Below are 19397 nucleotides of genomic sequence, written 5' to 3' on the forward strand. Positions count from 1 at the left end.
GGTCCCAGGGTGCCATGGAGATGGAGAGCGCGGCGGCCTCCACACGTTTCCACCAGCCTCACATGGAGAGGAAGATGAGTGCGATGACCTGTGAGATCTTCAACGAGCTTAGGCTAGAGGGCAAGCTCTGCGACGTGGTCATCAAGGTCAATGGCTTTGAGTTCAATGCCCACAAGAACATCCTCTGTAGCTGCAGTTCCTACTTTAGGTATAACAGGGTTGCCAAACTAAGCCAAAAGGGGACTTGGGCTCATTCTGAGACATTTTGGTTCATTTCATGTTTCACACTGTCAAATCTGTGGGCTCCTCTGGCCTGGCTCCTTTGTCTTCTGAAGAGGCACAACTAGGGCCGGAGCCGCCTCTCTGCTTTTCCACTGGATTTCAACCAACTGTTGGTGGGCCAGGTGCTTTTCTCCTTTGATTCTCACCCAAACCAACCTTCGGGAAGGTTGGACACCCATACTGGATTTCCTACTTAAACCTAGATGACAGTGCCACCTCAGCTGCCCCTTGTGCCCCTATCCCAGTAGAGACTATCTCAAACAGGGTGATGAATTAACAAGGATTGAGCAGGTGGGAAGGAGGATGCGGGAAAGCACCAAGGAAGTGTTTATCGGAAGATAAAGGGAGTTTGGGTCACAACCACTGTGACCCAGGAAGTGGCAGAGCTATTTTGTTCATGAGCTGAAAATGTTTGAGTTATCAGTTCCAACGAACATATGATACATGTGTCCATCTGTTGCTAAAAATTCTCATTCATCTAGACCTGCAACAGGGTCTACAAAAAGACCAGATAGTGAATATTTTAAGCCTTGCAGGCCATACGGCCTCTGCCACAATGACTGCACGCTGCCTGTTTTATAGTGGGAAAGCAGCTGTAGACAATACTAAATGAGAGGGCATGGCTGTGTTCCAATAAAATGATTCATGGATGCTGAAATTTGAATTATAATCCAGGTGTCACAAAATCTATTTTTTCCCCCACTTTTAAAAATGTCAAAAACAGGGGCGTCTGGGCGGCTCAGTCAGTTAAGCGGTTAAACTCTTGATTTCAGGTCAGGTCATGACCTCAGGGTCGTGAGATGGAGCCCTGCCTCGGGCTCCACGCTAGGCATGGAGCCTACTTAAGATTCTCTCCCTCTCCCTCTGTTCCCCCCCTCCCCACTCTCTCGCTCTAAAAAAAAAAAAGTAAAAACATTTTTAGCTTGTAGGTGGCACAAAAACAACAGGTGGGCCAAATCTGGCCCAGAGGCTGTAGGCTTGCAGACCCCTGCTCTAGAGAAGAATCTGATTTCCAAGCCCATATTCCCTTAAACCATCTAGAAAAAGGAAGCAAAAATTTGTTAGGGCAGGTTCTTCTGTCTTTTTCAACACCTAAAAAAGTACCTAGGTATACAGTGGGAGCCAAATAAATAGTTCTGGAATAGTACACTGTCAATAATTATTTATTGAGTGCCTATTTTGTGACAGGCACTATCCGAGGTACTAGAAATAAAACAATGAGTAAAAAGATAAACATTTGTGTTCTCATGAAGTTTACCTTCTAGTAGGAGGAATAGGTATTCAATAAATAAAAAACATAGCAGATCATAAGTGCTAGGGGGGAAAAGGAAGGTAGGGAGATTTTATTTATTTATTTTTAAAGATTTTATTTATTTATGAGAGAGAGCTAGCATGCACAAGCGGTGGGAAGAGGCAGAGGGAGAAGCAGACTCCCAGCTGAGCAGGGAGCCTGATTCAGGACTCAATCCCAGGACGCTGGGATCATGACCTGAGCCGAAGGCAGACGCTTAACCGACTGAGCCACCCAGACACCCCAGGTAGAGAGATTTTAAACAGGAAGGCGGCAATTTTAAATAGGATAGTTTGCTGACAAAAGTGACATTTGAGCAAAGACTTTAAGGGGGAGGTGGGAGTGAGAAATATGGAGATCTGCAGCGGGGAGCCTTCCAGGCAGAGGCAACAGCATGTACAAAGGACCAAAAATGAAGCACCTCTGGTGTATTCAAGGAAAGCAAGGCTGGTGGGACTGGAATGGAATGAGGGGGACAGTGGGAGGAAGTGGCCAGAGAGGTATTACTGGTCCAGACCTCAGAGGACTTTGTACTCCCTGGTAAGCACCTTATATTTTACTCTGAGCAAGAAGGGATGTCAGTGGAAGGTTTTGAGTGGAAGGGGTACGTAAACTCATAAGGTGGTTGGGGTAGGACTGTAAACTCTGGCAGTATCAAGGGCAGAAGCAGGGGCATCAGAAGGTTGCTCCCAATCATCTAGGCTGGAGATGGTGGTGGCTTGGACTAAAGAGGTAGCAGTAAGAGGTGAGGGGTGATGAGATTCTGGGTGTGTGTTGACTGAACGGTACTTATTTAAAAAAGCGTATTGCTCAAGTTTAACTTCCTTAAGCAAGGTTGAGATAGAAGAGACCTAGGTCTTACTCCTGGCTCTAGATCCCAATTTTTCCACCCACCAAACAGGGAAAAGTTCTAGTTATCATGAGGATAAGAAGAAGAGTGACCAAAGTCAAAGTTCTTGGCAAGGTTCTCTTGCCCACTGTATAAAGCACATAGTCTACCCTCCCCCTCCCCTTCCCCATGCCAATTTATTTCCAGCATACTCACCGTGCACTATTTGGGAAATGTCCAGACTCTCCTCGACAAAAGAAGGTGGGCGGGAGAACCTGGTAAACTGGAGAGAAATGTTTCAGTGGCTGCTAGTTTCTTTCTTTCTTCCAGAGCTTTGTTTACCAGTGGCTGGAACAACACTGAAAAGAAGGTATACAACATTCCTGGCATTTCCCCTGACATGATGAAGCTAATTATTGAATATGCATACACCCGGACCGTCCCTATCACACCGGACAATGTGGAGAAGCTGCTGGCTGCCGCAGACCAATTCAACATCATGGGTATTGTCAGGGGTTGCTGTGAGTTCCTCAAGTCGGAGCTGTGTTTGGATAATTGTATCGGCATCTGCAAGTTCACGGACTACTACTACTGTCCCAAGCTGAGGCAGAAGGCCTACATGTTCATACTGCACAACTTTGAGGAGATGGTGAAAGTCTCGGCCGAGTTTTTAGAGCTATCAGTCACTGAACTGAAGGATATCATTGAGAAAGATGAGCTCAACGTCAAACAAGAAGATGCTGTATTTGAGGCCATTTTAAAATGGATTTCTCATGACCCCCAAAATAGGAAGCAGCATATTTCAGTTTTGCTTCCCAAGGTCAAGTTTAGTTATTTTTTGTGGGGTGCTTAATTGCTCATGTTCGGTTCACTTACCCCGGAGGGACTGTGCGAAGAGCTATATTCAGATGTTTGGCAGCTTCTGGGGCTGTATTTACATATACTTATATAGAAGGCGTTTCCTAATCTTTGGAATTTTGCAGTTTTTCTTTCTTGACATTGCTAGTTCCTTCTACCCCACTTACATTCTTTGACCAAAATTCTCCCTGGCAGTGGGGGAAGGAGATGGCAAGGCCTTCAAAAGAATTTTAAAGGGCCCTCCTTTCAACCATTTTTATTCTGTGAGTTTCCCCAAATCCCAGGTAGAAGTGGGATAGAACACCAAACAGTACTATACACAATTATAGCCATTTGGCGCTAATCTGTGTTATTTTATACAGAGAAACATAGATGTTCAATGACTGAACAATCACCCCAGCCTTCTCTGGTCTAACAGTACTGCCCAGTGGCCAAGGAAGAGGCTAGCTCTGTGATCATTTGAGGTGCCTTCTATCTAGCTCATTCTCAGCATCCAAATGTATATCACCTCCAAAAAACAAGGGTTTAAACTGTGAGCTGTAAATTTCAAACACAAAATATGATCCTGCTGCCATTCAAAGTCAGACTGTAAACGGGGACTTGTGGATATGGGTTTTCCAGGTACCCTCACCTCATCTGACTTTCTGTATTTCTTTCTTAGGTTCGCCTGGCCCTAATGCATGCTGAGTACTTCATGAACAATGTGAAGATGAACGACTATGTCAAAGACAGTGAGGAATGCAAGCCAGTCATCATTAATGCCCTAAAGGCCATGTATGACCTCAACATGAATGGACCCTCTAATTCTGACTTCACCAACCCACTCACCAGGCCCCGCCTGCCCTATGCCATCCTATTTGCAATTGGTGGCTGGAGCGGTGGGAGCCCCACCAATGCCATTGAGGCATATGATGCTCGGGCAGACAGATGGGTGAATGTCACTTGTGAGGAAGAGAGTCCCCGTGCCTACCACGGGGCGGCCTACTTGAAAGGCTACGTTTATATCATTGGGGGGTTCGACAGTGTAGACTATTTCAATAGCGTTAAGCGTTTTGACCCAGTCAAGAAAACGTGGCATCAGGTGGCCCCGATGCACTCCCGACGTTGCTACGTCAGCGTGACAGTCCTCAGCAATTTTATATACGCCATGGGAGGATTTGACGGCTATGTGCGTCTCAACACTGCTGAACGATACGAGCCGGAGACCAACCAGTGGACGCTCATTGCCCCTATGCACGAGCAGAGGAGCGACGCGAGTGCCACAACACTCTACGGGAAGGTAGGAATGGGGAGGGGGGAGAACATGCCCAGAAGTAATGCTCTTCTTTGTTTTCTGGCGGGTGGATGGAAAATAGAAGAGGCAGTCCTCACTTTGCAAGACTAACTCCGTCCTCGAATGACAAAGTGGCCCTTTGTAACTGTCCTTTAAGATTTTACTCATTAAAAAGCGATGTACGCACACATGGGAAAAAAGAAACTGGACAGACTGGCATCAGAAGGGTCCCCTTGTCACCACCATATACACACCCGTTCTTTCTACTCCCCAGAGGGAATGAGTTCAATAACCTTGTGCCTCTCTTCACGCAGGTCTACATATGTGGTGGTTTTAACGGAAATGAGTGTCTGTTTACAGCGGAAGTGTACAACACTGAGAGTAATCAGTGGACAGTCATAGCACCCATGAGAAGCAGGAGGAGTGGAATAGGCGTAATTGCTTATGGAGAACATGTATATGCGGTGAGTTTATCTTGTACCGCACAAAAACGATAACCCTCGATTTTTTGTTCGCAAATAGGTGTACACTATTATTGGTAAGCATTTGAAAAGCAATTTTTTTTTCCCCCATGGAAAATAGTGGAAAGAGGGAGGTATGAAATCACTGGTGCCCCCACCCCACCCCCAAAGGCGGCCTCTTCCTTCATGAACAGAAGCCATGGCTAACAGTCAACCATGTTTCCCTTGCTGTCCATAGGTAGGTGGCTTTGATGGAGCAAATCGACTTAGGAGTGCAGAAGCCTACAGCCCAGTGGCTAATACTTGGCGCACAATCCCCACTATGTTTAATCCTCGTAGCAATTTTGGCATCGAGGTGGTAGACGACCTCTTGTTTGTGGTGGGCGGCTTTAATGGCTTCACTACCACCTTTAATGTGGAGTGCTATGACGAGAAGACGGACGAGTGGTATGACGCCCATGACATGAGCATCTACCGCAGCGCTCTGAGCTGCTGTGTGGTGCCAGGGCTGGCCAACGTCGGGGAATATGCAGCTAGACGGGACAACTTCACAGGATTAGCCCTGCGAGATGAAGTAAAGTACTCCGCTTCGACAAGTACCCTACCTGTATGAGCCTCTTCATTTAGCTAATAAAGAGTCTAAGCAATAAGAATTACTTCTTTTTTTAAATAAATGCAGTGTTTAAACTTGTAAGAGTACTGGAAAATGTTCAACTTAAGGGAGCCAAGGGTTGGATGAATAAGGGAGTAAGAGGGAAGGAAGAAAGCATTTATACCAACAGTGCATCATTAATAAAGAAAAATCACACAGTACAAACCAGCTCTAAAGAAATATGTTTATTTAAAACTTACATTGAGACAATTAATAGCTTCAACACAGAACAAGATAGTTTTAGGAACATAAAACAAGCTATTTTACAATGTAATGTCTCAAAGCATCCTAAATTCTACATCTCCTCTGACTTAAAGGGAGAGAGCCAAGATTATACTTTCAGTAGAGTAGGGGCTTGGATACTGATAGCCCAAAAAACCCACCGTGTATCAACTTGAACTAAATATGTATTTTACAAATAACTCAATGAGCCCTAGCACATAGATCATAATCTTCAAACATCTAACAAGCTTAATTTTTCACAAGTGCATTATGCAGGAGGATTAAGTTAACAAGTGCTCTACTGTATGTGCTTCAATGTCAGACATTCGTAATGATGCTCAGAGAGTAAGACAAAAGCCCTACCAAGGTAATCAACAAAGCCGTTATTTGGCTGTCTAATTAAATTCCTTGAAGCAAGATGACTACTATATTATGTTATTGTTACTGTACTACTCACTCAACTATGAGCTGTTTTGTTTCCAAGGACCAGAACACGTTATGTAGGCATTATAACAGCAACAAAAATGGACTATTCTCAAGAAAGCAACAAACTGGAGTGATGGACCGTGCCAAAATGTTTGACAATTAAAGGAGAGACTGAACTGTTTCTCAAATATTCTACAGTTAAATGGCAACCTATAAATACCCTATTTTTCTAGTGGAGGCAGGGAACTTGCTTCACAATTCTGTGAACTTTCAAAAGACAGGAAGTGTGGCCAACATACCCTCTTTATTTAAGCTTCATTTGACGAAAGTACAAAAAAAGTCCCTTTAGTTATGCTTGATTAGGCCAAGTAACTAAAACATACAATTTAGCTTACTTGTCTACCTATAGAATAGTCTTATTAGGATTATGAAGCAGAGAATGAAGTATTTAAACATACCACATGCTACACTAGTCAAGAAACAAAGAAAAAAGTGTGCCCTAGAAACTGCCTTACCAGAGACCTGAAGAGTTTAAAAAACAAAAGCACACAAATCTTTGATAAACACTACCTTTCCAGCTTCAAACCTGTGTTTTTATATATATTAGTGTTTTAAAAGTTTTTGGTCCCAACAATACTATATAAAATTAAGTGATCAAAACAAAACTGGTATCAATGAATTGAGATTTTTTCCTTAGTAAAATATCTTTGAATTGGCACAGCAAAAGCAAAGTTGGATATCAAGATATACAAGACTAATCATGCAAACAACTGCAAGTGAAATGTATTACTTAAACACTAAGCTCATGACTGACATTCTCAATAGATACCACAGGTTTGTTTTTTTAAAGCCATGGTGGGGTAGGTGTAGTTAAAGGATATCCATTCTAAGATATAAATAGCACTCAAAATTATGTATAGGTATTATTTTTTGGTATAATCAATTCCTCTCTTTTCCTTCCACAAAACAAAAACAAAAGCAACAACAAGAACAAAAGGTCTGCTTGAATATATGTTAAGCTGTCCTTTTTAAAGCTATATTTTTAACTGCTTAAATTACCAAACACACTCTTTCTAAGTTTTCATCAAAACGGAAATTTCTTTCCCAAAGAGCCATTTTAGGCTGGTTAACATAGTCAGAACCTTTCTAAATACTCTGGAAGTTATTTCCAGTTTAGATTTCAGAATGTCAGCCTTGAACAGATTTAAGCAAATCTGGTTTCCTTCCTTATTAACAAGTTAGTTAGGATATTTCAGAAACACAAGTTATTGATGTGAAGTCACGCATGTGTGAATTCAAATATGAAAATTAGAAATTCAGTCGTCAGGAAAACCTGCACACATCATGCAAGGAAGGACTTACCCCTTCTTTTCAGCCATGGCCTAGGTTGCCTGCTGAGTTAAAAAAAACAACAGTTTCAATCAAGTTTTCAAAACCAGATTATACCTAAATCTTAGAGGAGTTAGAACTTGTCACATACGTGAAAAAAGACCACCCCCCAAATAACTTGGTAACAACTGTCTCAGAAGACAACGCTAAGATCCCAAAACCTTACATCACACCTTCTAGAGAGAAACTGCCATTGTAGTGAGCTACTAAATTATTTCACCACCACCAAGAAAAGGAAGTTTGCTAGCTAGCATAGTCTATCAGAGAGGAGAACATCACTCAATGAGCTTTTCTGTCTCACTTGCATAGACCTCAACTCAGAATTAGCACTTCTCAGAAATGGCTTTTTTCAAAATAACTACAAATGGAAATTGATAAAACAGTAGAGATGGCACAGGATAATATGTCCTCATACAGAAACAAGACTTGAAGTTTACTACCCCCACCCCAATCTAAATGAAATGGTTTTAAAGCAGATTTCCAACACATTTATTGACAAACTTTGTCCTAGGCAGGGATACTAATTTAGAAATTTCAGGGAAGTTCTTGGTATAGAGTCCAAGGGCTAAATATTAATAGTCTTGCAGCAAATTGAGAGCCAAAATTTCTAGTTGTGCTTTTTCTCTTTTGATGTTTGATACAATAAGGAGGTTAATTATAATGGACTAGGGAAAAAAATAATCACTGCACTTGGAATTCAACTTCTAGAACAATATTCTGGAATGTCTAAGGAGACAGACATTCTGAAAGAAACAAGAAACATAAAATGGACCCCTTCTGCAAGCCATTAGGGCAGGAGTCCTCTAAGCTGAGTGCTAATTCGTATAAAGTTTGGGAGTGTGTTAGAGAATCAGAAGAATGCATAAAATAAATAAAAGGTAACTAAAGCAATACATTTTTAAGAGCCATAATTGTGTACCTAAATTTGGTATTCTAGGCTCAAAGTTCCAATAAAAGCCTAGGGCAACTGGATAAAATAGTAGAACAACCAGGGCTGAGAAACAATAAGGCTTCTCTTTAGCAACATTTCTCGAAATTGTCACTTCCTTCCCATTTTGGAAAAAGTTTCTTTTAGAAAGGAATGAGGATTCTATACAATATATATCAGAGCAAAATTTAAAATTGAAGGCATTGAGTGTCGATTGTCATAGGCATTATTTACACACTCAGTAATTTATCCTCAAGTAAGCCTGCAACTCCTGAAAAAAGTGTTTAAATATTTTAATGCCTTTGATTGCTCAGTCTACCCTAACAATACTTTTCTTCTTAGAGAAACAAATTTCGCATATATACCTTCCTCTATATTAAATCAATCAGCCAAAGATCAATACTCTTGTCAACCACCATCATCTCAGAACGATGGCTCCAAGTTTCTAACAGTTGGTGAAGAAATGAAAAATATTCAAAAATCAATGAGCCAATCACAAATTTCTCATCAGTCATCTCTTCTAGAGAGAAGCAAAACAGAAGTTCTAGATAAGCACATACAACAAAATATCAATGCAAATATTCTGAAATCATCTCGCTGAAATATTGTGCTTTTCCCTTCAAATCTCAGTCTCACTATTGCACATACCTCCTGCAGATGAGGGCTCAATCCATAAATTCTGCCCTTTTCAAAACCAGCCATTCAGGAGAAAATCAAAAGGAATATCAAAGTATATGTGCAAATAAACTGTTGCTTAAAGCATGTTCAAAACAGTAAGTCCCTAAGACAAAGGAGTTTTAACTTGTTGGCGGAAAAACAGCCAAGTGACTATCCCTGGGTTTTCCACTTGTCATTAATAAGATCTCATTTAGCTAGCACATCCACACAAACCAAAGACATAAAAAGACTACAAACCAACAAAAGTAACCACATAGTAAATCGAGTTTCCCATTCTTCAGTTTTTTTAACTCTATTTCCTTTATATGGGGCAATAATCAGTTTAGGTAGAAAATAAGTTATCGACATACTTTTTCAAGTAACAGTCTGGGTATCCTCAGCCTCACGAAACAGGTACAACTGTTTGAAGCTGCACCTATCAGAGAACCTAGCATTCAATCTGAGAGCTCGGCACTCGTCGCATGTTTAGGGCGTGCCGATGTATTTCTTGCATCTGTCTGATCCGGTCCTTCTGCCACATTAAGTTTTGAGGCATAGGATATCTCTGGGTGCCATGCAAGTACCGGTATGGGATTCTCACATGGCAAGCAGTGGCTCTACAACGCGGCTGTGGCATGGGGGGAAGAAGCATCCACCGCTTTCTTTCAGCACAATACCGGTAGGCTTCTTTCCGATACTGTTTGTCAATATCGTCACTGTTTTTCCAGCCTCCAATAATGAAAACATCATCTTTGTAATAGCAGATGGCTGCTCCTTCGATGCTTAGGACTTCTGGAGGTAAGCTTTCAAGGATCTCGTCGGAAACTTGGCTGGCAATTTTTCTTACTGCCTCTTCATTTTCTAAAGAATAACTCTTAGGACAGCATGATGCTGTCTGATAAAAGTTTGAATTGACCACAGACATTTGGAAAAAGCAGTAATTGTCAATAAGTGGCAAAGATTCCACATCTTGCCACTGTCGAGTCTCCGTATCATAGCAAGTAATTACAGCCTTTAATCCGTCTTCCGTGTCCCGGTCCACAGGAGTGCGGGCAGCAATGTACACAAACCGGTCTTCAATGGCTAGCGCTTTGACATCTCGAAGAATCTTTGGTGCCGATTCCAAGTTGTGCCATTTATCAAGCTCAGGATTATAAACAGTCACATCTTTGAAGCCAGGACTAAAGTTGCCATGTCCTCCAATGCTGTAGAGCTTCCCTTTGACTTCTGTTAACCCAAAAGAATGCTTCCTTGTCATCAGACTACAAACATGTTCCCACGTATTCAAATTTGGGTTGTATCTTTCCACAGTTTTAGCAAACCCTGGTTCCATTGATCCAGCAACATACACATAGGACTCTGTTACTGCAACAGCATGTCCATCAAGGTGATTATGAATATGGGGCAGGTTTACCCATCTGTCCTCATCGACAAAATATCCCACACATTCACTTAAATAATCCCCTCCTTCTGACACGCCTCCAATAACCATGATCACGTCCATGTTTTGCCCATAGCGAGGTAATAAGGAGACATGAGAGGCGGGATGCTGGAAGGTGCCAGACTGTATGTTTTCAGCCCTCAGAGCATGCCTCTCTACTGCATCGGCCACTAACTTGACGCAAACTTCATTATTGGCCACCAGCCTCTCTGGTTTGACATGCCGAGTAAGGTAAGTAGGTTTCATCTGGGACAATCTGAGCAATTTAAAAAGTTCTTCAAAGTATCTTTCTCTCTCTTCAGCATTTCTCTGAACCCACTTCAAAACTGTTTCAAAGAGAACCTCTTCGGAATCCACCGTAATTTCCAAGTCCGACAACCAGTCTCGAATGAGATGGAAAGGTAAGGTATAAAATTCTTCATCCTGAATTACTTTGTGGAAATTTCTCCGTATCATATCGGCAGCTTTCAGAGCAAGTTGGCTCAAGGTATACATGTGAGCTAAGCTATGAATGGCCACACAGTTAGAGAGATGAAGTTTTTTCTTGAGAAATTCTCCACAAAATTCTTTTAAACGAATTAAAAGGAACCTAAAATCAAGAAAAAGAAATTTTCAAATGTGCATATTTTTTGTGGTTGCATTTTAAGAACATCTGACTTATACAAATTAAAATAGTAAGCTTCATCTCACTTTATGCCTAACATCTGAAAAAAGGCAAATCCCCCCAAATTAAAAAGGATTATGCTGAAAAGTATATTTAAAAGCATAAAGTCACCTTTATATAGGATATATTTTAAATTATTTGTATTATATAGTTTATATATAGTTATCCATGATACATACAACACACACACAATGGAGAGCTCTTCATAATGTAAGGTTTCCTGAAATATATCCTTTAATAAAGTACAAGAGTCAAAGACAAATACATATGATCTCACTCATATGTGGAATTTAATAAACAAAACAAACATGCAAAGGAAAAAAAGAGAGACAAACCAAGAAACAGACTATTACCTATAGAGAACTGATGGCTACCAAAGGGGAGGGGGAGGTTGAAATGGGTGATGGGGATTGGGGAGTGCACTTACCATGGTGAGCACTGGGTAATGTACAGAATTGTTGAATTACTTTGTAGTACACTTGAAACTAATATAACACTGTATGTTAACTATACTGGAATTAAAATAAAAAACTTAAAATAAAAAGTAAAATACAATAGTCCCACACTTTATTTTTATTGGCAAAGGCAAATCCCAATCCCAATTTGTCTATGCCATTCCTGTCCTAATCCTCTGTCAACCACCAGCCTTTTCTTCAATGAGGCAGGATCTCAGGGAAGAGACTTTATTAAGCCTTGACTAGATGCTACAAGAACTGTGGCTCCTGGGAGGCTATGTCTGCTCAAATATCAGAAGGAACAGCAGTGGAAGCCTCGTGTCAGAGGTTTTAATCGCCTCTTCACCAGTTTTCTCCTTGGGCGGCAGATGATGGGGGCAGGAGATGGTGCTGGGCGGGTGCAGCCTGAGTTGGGTTCTCATTAAAGCAGGGGTGGCAAGGCAAACGCAAACAACAATAACAAACATATGAAAGTGGTTTGGCATGTAGCTGACCAGAAGTTGTCTGCCCACCTAAACTCACTGACTCATATTCCCTTGGATAGGGTGTTTGGAAACACTGCTCTATGAAAACAACAGCTATCATACACTAGGCATTTGCCGTGTGCTGGGCAGTGTGCTGGACACTTCCTATTATTTCCTTATAAGTACCCTTGAAGGAAGGTATGATCAACAGACAGTATATGGGTGGTAGGGAGAGGGACGCTGCCTCAGAGCTGATGGGTAAGATTAGATGTGATGGTTGCAAGGCACTTAGAACAGTGTCTAACACCAGGCAGCTGCTAAAGCAGCTGACAGATGGAGAGAAGTTAAAAGTTTTAAGTAAATTGCCTGGGGTGTTCTCTCATCACCTCCGATTCCCCTATAAAGCAGGGGCAAATTTGAAAAATAAGCCCCACGACAGACACAAACATAGCTTGAGTGATTGCAATGACCCTTCTCTACCCATTTTCATTCTACAAACATCCCTCTCTCAGATCTGTACCTGCCCCCATCCTTTCTCACCCTCTAATGAATGACCCAACCTTGGGCTTTGAGAAAACAGAAATCAGGCAGAAACTCCATCTCCCCATCGCCCAATCTGCTTGCAGCTCTATCCTATACTCTGCCTTCCCTGTCCAACTTTTCCATTTTAAATATGGATTCTATCCCCTTCTTGGTTTTAAGGACTTTGCTCCTGCAATTATTCCCCTACTTCTGTAACATCAATTTCCTCCTCCACTGATTTTTTTTTTTTTCAAGCACACAAACAAGCTCATCTCCCATCTTAGAGGGGGGGAAAAGACCTCCCCTGACTCTTCCCAAACATTTCCATGTGTATCATTATTTTGACCCTCTTTATAGGAAAAATTTAAATGGCTCTTGTTAATGCCATCAAGGACCTCTATTACTGCCAAATCCAACAATCTATTACGGTTGACGGAGTTGACGTGATTAGGCTACTCCCTCCTCTACACCCTGTGACACCCATCTCCTCTGCTGGTTCCTTAACATTTTGGAACCCCAGGGCTCAATCCTGCCCCTTCTCTGTCTACACTCTCTTCCTAAGTAATTTCATCCAGTCCCATGGCTTTAATTACCATCTATATGCCATATTCCTCCCAATCTCTAGCTCCCAATGTTCTTATATCCAACTGCCTCCTCAGACATTCCCTGGACCAAAACCAAACTCCTGATCTTCCTCCCAAACTTGCTTTCCTACATTCTTCCACGTCTTAATAAATAAATAACCCTATCTTTCCAATTGCTCGGATCAAAAAACTAGCAGTCTTTTCCCTTATACTCTACATCAAACCCACCAGCAAATTCGTCTCCTCTACCTTCAAAACATATCTAGAATTGAAGCGCTAATCACCTTTACGTTTCTTCGATCCAAGCCTCTACCACCATTCCAACCTCCTAATCTCTCTGCTCTGCCCAGAAGCCCCATCCTGTTTTCAACACAGCAGATTCTTCAAATCAGACTGCATTGTTCCTCTGCTCCTAAAGCAAAATTCTTCAAATCAGACTGCATCATTCCTTTGCCCCCAAAACCTTCCCATCTCATACTCATTCAGAGTAAGAGCTCCTTCCACAGGCTGCAAGGCCTTTGGAATCCAAGCTCCATGGAAACTAGATCCATCCCCATCACCACCCTGAGGGGCCTCTCCCACCCTCTCCACCTGCATCCATTTGATCCAGCCACACTGGCATCCTGCTATTCTCTAACATCCAGATAAGCTCCACCTCACGGCCTTTCCACCTGTGTTCCCTACCTGAAATACTCTTTACCTCATCTCCTTGGGTTCTTTGCAAAATGTCTTCTTCATTAGGTATTCTCTATGTACCCAATCAAAAGACACAGTTCCTCTCCACCAGCACTTTCTATATGTCCTTACCATGCTGTATTTTTCATCAAAGCTATAACAATCATCTGACATGCTATCTATTTTACTTATTTATTATCCATCTACCAAGGTAAGTGCAACAAGGAAAGGGACTTTTATCTGTTTTGTTCACCACTGAATTCCCAGCACCTCAGAACCCGGTGTCTGATCTGATGCATCACAGGCACTCAATAGGTATTTGTTAAAATAATGTACCTGTAACACAATACTGCCAAAACAGACTCCTCCACATCTCTAAAAATGGCATTCGCCTGCCTCCTAACCATTCTCTGAAGCATCCATTCCTACCCCTTACAGTCCATTTCTCACAGTAGCAGAATCGGCTTTTAAAATATTTAAATCAGGAGATTTCTTCACCCAGCTTGCCATCGCACAGTAAAAAAAAAATCAAACTCCTTATTTCAATGCATTTCACACACCCTTCACCTACGAGATCCAGCTCCACTGGATATTTCTTTTAGTTCTTTAAGCCAAACTGGGTCCTGCCAGAAGGCCTTTGCGCTATCTGCCTGGAATGTTCATTGCCCATCTTTGCACGGTAGGTCTTTCTTGCCGTTTGGAGGTCGGTTTAAACGTCACCTCCTCAGAAAGGTCTTTCCTCTACCCAATCACTATCCTTTCATCCTTTTTAAATGTCAACACAGCATTGATTACACGCAGACTTTCTTTTTCATTGCCTTTGTCCCTCCACCTGGAATCTGAGCTCCCTAAGAGCAGGGCGCCCTCGTCAGACTGGTCGGCTGCATCCTCAGTACCCGGAGCAGTGGTGCCCCACAGCACACAGCAGGCGCTCAATAAGTATCAAACAAATGCACTTCCTCGGGGTCGCACTGCCTCCCTGCCTCCCCGCCTCCCCCGCCCCCTCCCTGGATGAGGCCCTCGGTGGGCGAGCATCCCCACAGCCCCGCGCGCGGCCCTCCGCATCCCGCCTACCTGTCGGCCAACTCCAGCACCTCGTGCACGCTGCCCGTGCTGACGCGGATGCGCCCGGTGTACATGTATTCGATAACGGCTTCCACCGTGTCGGGCTCGGGCCCGGGCTCGGAGCTCCACTTGCGCATCTCCACTCGGCCCGAGCGGGACTCCGAGAACTGGCCCGAGAGTAGGGGCGTGAAGTACTCGGTGGCGGCGGCCAGCACCGAGCGGTGGGCCCGGAACTCGCGGCCTCCCGCGCCGCCGAAGCACAAGGTAATGTCACAGAAGAGGCCCTGGCGCCGCTGCTCGTTCTGCCTCCAAGACAGCTCCGAGCAGTGAGAGCTGCACTCGAAATCCTCGGCCTCCGGGCCCGGATCGCCCCCGCTCGCCTCCATTGCAGATATGCCGGGCCCAGACCCGAAGTCCACCGTGCCGCTGCCTCGGACTTCGGCGGCCAGCCCTGCCGAGCCGGCGGCGGCCGTCTCCATGCTCTCCATCTCTAGCACCTGAAGAGATGCGGCCGCGGCTGCCGCTGCCGCCGCAGCCACCGCCGCCGCCGCCATCTTGACGCCGCCGCGCCCGACCTCCGCAGTCTCGGAACGATCCAGCCGTTCTGGTGCGACACAGAGGGATTCTGGGAATAAATAGTGGGCGCGGGGCGGAGCCGGGCGCCGCTGGTGTGCGCACGCGCGCACGCGCCCACCCGGAGCCGTCCTACCTTGGAGAGGGCTCGAAGGTGCTGCTTCCCCAGACATCCCACCCAAGTCTCGGTGGGAGAGTGGCTTGTCTCCTTCCCCTTAGAGTAGCATGCTCTTCGCGGTCATTTTGTACAACAAAAGCCAACCTGGATCATCAAGCCATTGTTAGTGTCTCGGGTGGCAACAGTGGACTTTTACCTAAAATTTAAAATGAATTTGGAGTAAACATTAAAAAAGAGAAAAGGTTTGAGACCGAGACCGAGCTAAGCAGATGAGGGTGAGCAAGTTACTTAGCATTTATCTTCTAAAAATGGGATAGTGTCTATGTTGGGAGATCGCTGTGAGGATTAAACGAGATTCTTGTGTTTTACGTAGTGCTTGATCCGCAGTTATTGTTCCATACATACTTGTTAAAAAGATCAATAGAAGCCACTTTGCGGGTTTAAGCAAGGGAGTGGCTTAGTTAGATTCGTGTTTTAAAATAGCACTGGTGGCTCTAGAAATAATGAAAAAGTGGCACTAGGTGTACTAGTTAGGCCAGATATGGATGGATCGGAGGGATAATGAAAGGATAAATCCATAGGAAGTGGCAACCAGAGAGAAGTGGAAGAAAGGATGACTCTCTTTGGGTAGAGCTTTGGTTCTTCACTGAGAAAGGGAGAGGTACAGATTTGGAGAAGATAGGGTTTTTGTTTTGTTTTTAAATTTTATTTGTTCACCATTTTTTTTAGTTGATTTTTTAGTAATCTCTACAACCAAGATGGGGCTCAAACTCATAACCCTGAGATCGAGTTGTATGCTCCACTAACTGAACCAGCCAGGAGCCCCCTTAGGGGGTTTTCTTTGAAGCTAGTGTTTTGGTTAGTTCTTTCTGTGTGTGTGTATGAAGAGGCAGATGAACATTTAAAAAAATGACATGTAGTAAAACCGTAAGTATATATACGTTCAAAGGAATACAGAGGAAAGGATATGGAGGACATGAGACAGTAGTGTGTCTTCATTATTACTGGATAGTTTATTGAAACCAAACTGATAATACAGAGAAGAGACTGAGGTGGCAGCTGCCAGAATCTTGGTGGATTACAGATGCAAACTGGCTGGAGACGAGTCCTTGAACCCACACTTCTGTAACAGACTGATAAATCAGTTGCATAAATACAGAGAACGAAAGACACGAGACATTTCACAGCTTTTCGCTTTGCATTTCTGTTTTAAACATATGTATGTTACAACTTTACATTTTAAATTACCACGCCACGGATTTTGTGACAATGGCTAAGGATGCAATGGTCCCATCCCCCTGATATAAGCAGAGTTTGGTCTGCAACGTACAACATTTCAGTGAGATACCAAACAAACCCTTAACATATAACACATAAAAAGATCTTTAAAAATCAGATTAACACAATGCCTTCGGGTTATACAAGGAAGAACGGGAAAGTGGAAAAATAAGACATTAGGGATGCTTTTAATTGATAGTGTCTTGAGATCTTAAAAGTTTCATTCCCTTACTCCAAGGGGAAAAAAAATTTTTTTTAACTAATGGAAAAAAGAAAGCAACATCATAACACCCTACAATGAGGAAAAACACTATCCTTACAGTGCTTAGATGCTTCCATATAATAAATACAGCAGATAGCAGAGCAAATGTCACTATTTATTGGCTTGCTTTTTATTTCTATGCTTATAAAAAAAATACTAAGCTTCTTTGTGTGTACTGAACAGTGTTAGCCCGTGGCTGTCTTCGGTGCCTGGACACCAGTGGCTGTTTACATTCCAGGCCCATCCTAGAGCAAGCTCCGTACCAGCTGTCTGCACGCTGTTTGTTTCCCAGGGGAGGGGTTCTTGTCTTCACTTTACTGCAACAGGGTTCCTGGCTCATTACATGGTCATGTGTTCCGGAAGAACATATGAAATATCATCCCACGGGTGACGATACAGCCCCTGCTTCAGCCTCTTCTGATCGAGATAGTGTCCTGAAATATGGATCAAAGGCATCTTTTTATTAAGAGCTGGTGAGTCTGTTAAAAGTCTGGTGAGGGGGAGAGGATAAGGAGGAGAAATCTTTCTAATACAAAAAAAATGAGGAAGTAAATCCAGATCCACTGCATAAGTGTATGGCAGCCTGGGTAAAAGGCAACTGTTAGATTTCATTCTGTTTTCCTGGGCTAGCAGTCAGTCATTTCCAAGAACAAAGGAACAAAGATAAAGGGGGACGTTAAAGTAAGAAAGGAAGAATTAGGAACAATGATGAAGATAACGTGACACGTAGAAACTTGCCACACAGCTGAACCATCGGGGGAAACCAAACTGAATTCTTTTTTTTTTTTTTAAGATTTTATTTATTTGAGTGAGCGAGTGAGCGAGAGAGAGAGAGAGAGAGAGAGAGTGCAAGCAAGAGTGGTGGGGAGGGGCAGAGGGAGAAGCAGGCTCCCCGCTGAGCAGGGGACCTGATGCGGCTCGATCCCAGGACCCTGGGACCATGACCTGAGCCGAAGGCAGACACTTAACCCACTGAGCCACCCAGGCGACCCCAAACTGAATTCTTAATAACAACAACAACTACCAACTCACCAATGAAGCCCATACTTCTTCCCAACACAAAGATGCCATTGAGGGCTCCAATGTCAATATATTCATCAGCTTCCTCCCTGCAACACATAATCAACCTGTGGTTTTAAAACCGCTCATGTGACTGCCCTCCTCCCCACAGACAGTACAACTTCTGCCCTAGAATGAGAAGCTAGCTCTCTTTGGTTTCAAAGTAGAGAAAGGGTGCTCTGGGTGGTTAAGAGTAGGGATAATTTTTGTTTTCTTTATACCTCTCCATATTTTCTAAATCCTCTGTAATGAGCATGCACTGCTTTTAGAACTGGAAGGAAACAACAAGCATCAATAATTGTTAAAAAGAAAACGGCCGCACAGCTCACCGGGTAAAGGACCCACAGTTTCTAAGCACGTCTACAAATGCAACTCCGATGAAACCGTCTACATTCAGGATAAGATTTGGTTTCTGGGAAGGCAAAAAATTAAAAGCACTTATTATTTCTCATTTTTTCTTTGTAATTTTCCACAATTACTACTACTAACCTAACTACAAATTCTGACCACAATTTACAAACCTCCCACCAAAATATCCCAGCTGGTTAGGAAAGGAAGTGTCAGTTCAATTCCCAATGTCTAGCAGAGGACCCAGCACCTAATTGACACGTGGTATGTATCTGTTGAACTTAGCAGTGCGACAGAAATAGAATTTCCCAGAAAACCAGGTTTGATTTTGGCTGCATCATCAAAATGTAGGCTGGCTCTTGTTTTCCCCAAGTAATGCACCCACAAGCTATGATTTGGGAATTAGGGACATTTTCTCTTTTACCTTCGAGGTGGTAATCTTCTCGACTTCCAGCGCATAGTCAAGCAGAGGGGTGGCGGGGAAGTGCTGTTTGACGTAATCTTTGAGGATCTGCACTCGCATGTCTGGGTTGTTTATCTAGAAAGTGACCCAAAGTTACAGAGGAACCTACCCTAACACAGGTATTAAGAGACATGTTTGCACTCCTGCCACAGACGGAA

The 19397-nt window shown here is 43.1% G+C and overlaps 3 protein-coding genes across 5 annotated transcripts in view; 1 reads left to right on the plus strand and 2 right to left on the minus strand.

The window, feature by feature from the left end:
- Window positions 1-14: 14 nt before the first annotated feature.
- On the plus strand, window positions 15-5607 carry KLHL10 (kelch like family member 10). Its single transcript, XM_032396557.1, has 5 exons — window positions 15-208; window positions 2733-3222; window positions 3922-4539; window positions 4848-4997; window positions 5233-5607. The coding sequence occupies exons 1-5, from the start codon at window positions 15-17 to the stop codon at window positions 5605-5607; spliced, it is 1827 nt and encodes a 608-aa protein (XP_032252448.1).
- A 209-nt stretch (window positions 5608-5816) lies between these two features.
- Window positions 5817-15750, minus strand: KLHL11 (kelch like family member 11). Of its 2 annotated transcripts, XR_004298379.1 has the most exons (3): window positions 15148-15750; window positions 9640-11298; window positions 5817-7688 (listed from the first exon to the last, which is right to left on the minus strand). XR_004298379.1 is itself a non-coding variant. In XM_032396556.1 (2 exons), the coding sequence occupies exons 1-2, from the start codon at window positions 15690-15692 to the stop codon at window positions 9717-9719; spliced, it is 2127 nt and encodes a 708-aa protein (XP_032252447.1). In that variant the 5' UTR covers window positions 15693-15750; the 3' UTR covers window positions 5817-9716. The 2 variants fall into 2 exon arrangements, 1 of the variants encoding a protein (XP_032252447.1); XM_032396556.1 differs by having other exon boundaries at window positions 5817-11298.
- A 1067-nt stretch (window positions 15751-16817) lies between these two features.
- ACLY (ATP citrate lyase) overlaps window positions 16818-19397 on the minus strand; it is a 41756-nt gene continuing 39176 nt past the window's right edge. For both annotated transcript variants that reach the window (XM_032396489.1, XM_032396488.1), the window contains 4 exons: window positions 19201-19314; window positions 18758-18840; window positions 18402-18478; window positions 16818-17803 (listed from right to left, as the gene is read on the minus strand). In XM_032396489.1, the coding sequence (XP_032252380.1) occupies window positions 17709-17803; window positions 18402-18478; window positions 18758-18840; window positions 19201-19314 (369 nt within the window). In that variant the 3' untranslated portion in view covers window positions 16818-17708. The remainder of the gene's footprint in view (window positions 17804-18401; window positions 18479-18757; window positions 18841-19200; window positions 19315-19397) is intronic.

This window comes from Phoca vitulina, unplaced genomic scaffold (assembly GCF_004348235.1).
Source record: "Phoca vitulina isolate PV1807 unplaced genomic scaffold, GSC_HSeal_1.0 scaffold92, whole genome shotgun sequence".
Lineage (NCBI taxonomy): Eukaryota > Metazoa > Chordata > Mammalia > Carnivora > Phocidae > Phoca > Phoca vitulina.

Excerpts from the sequence above, each read along its gene's own strand:
- KLHL10 (XM_032396557.1), top strand. The coding sequence starts at position 15 with ATGGAGATGGAGAGCGCGGCGGCCTCCACACGTTTCCACCAGCCTCAC. Across the intron at positions 3,223-3,921 it reads TTTCAGTTTTGCTTCCCAAG|GTTCGCCTGGCCCTAATGCA; the intron begins GTCAAGTTTAGT and ends TTTCTTTCTTAG. Across the intron at positions 4,998-5,232 it reads ATGGAGAACATGTATATGCG|GTAGGTGGCTTTGATGGAGC; the intron begins GTGAGTTTATCT and ends TGCTGTCCATAG.
- KLHL11 (XM_032396556.1), bottom strand. The coding sequence starts at position 15,692 with ATGGCGGCGGCGGCGGTGGCTGCGGCGGCAGCGGCAGCCGCGGCCGCA. Across the intron at positions 11,299-15,147 it reads GTGCTGGAGTTGGCCGACAG|GTTCCTTTTAATTCGTTTAA; the intron begins GTAGGCGGGATG and ends TCTTGATTTTAG.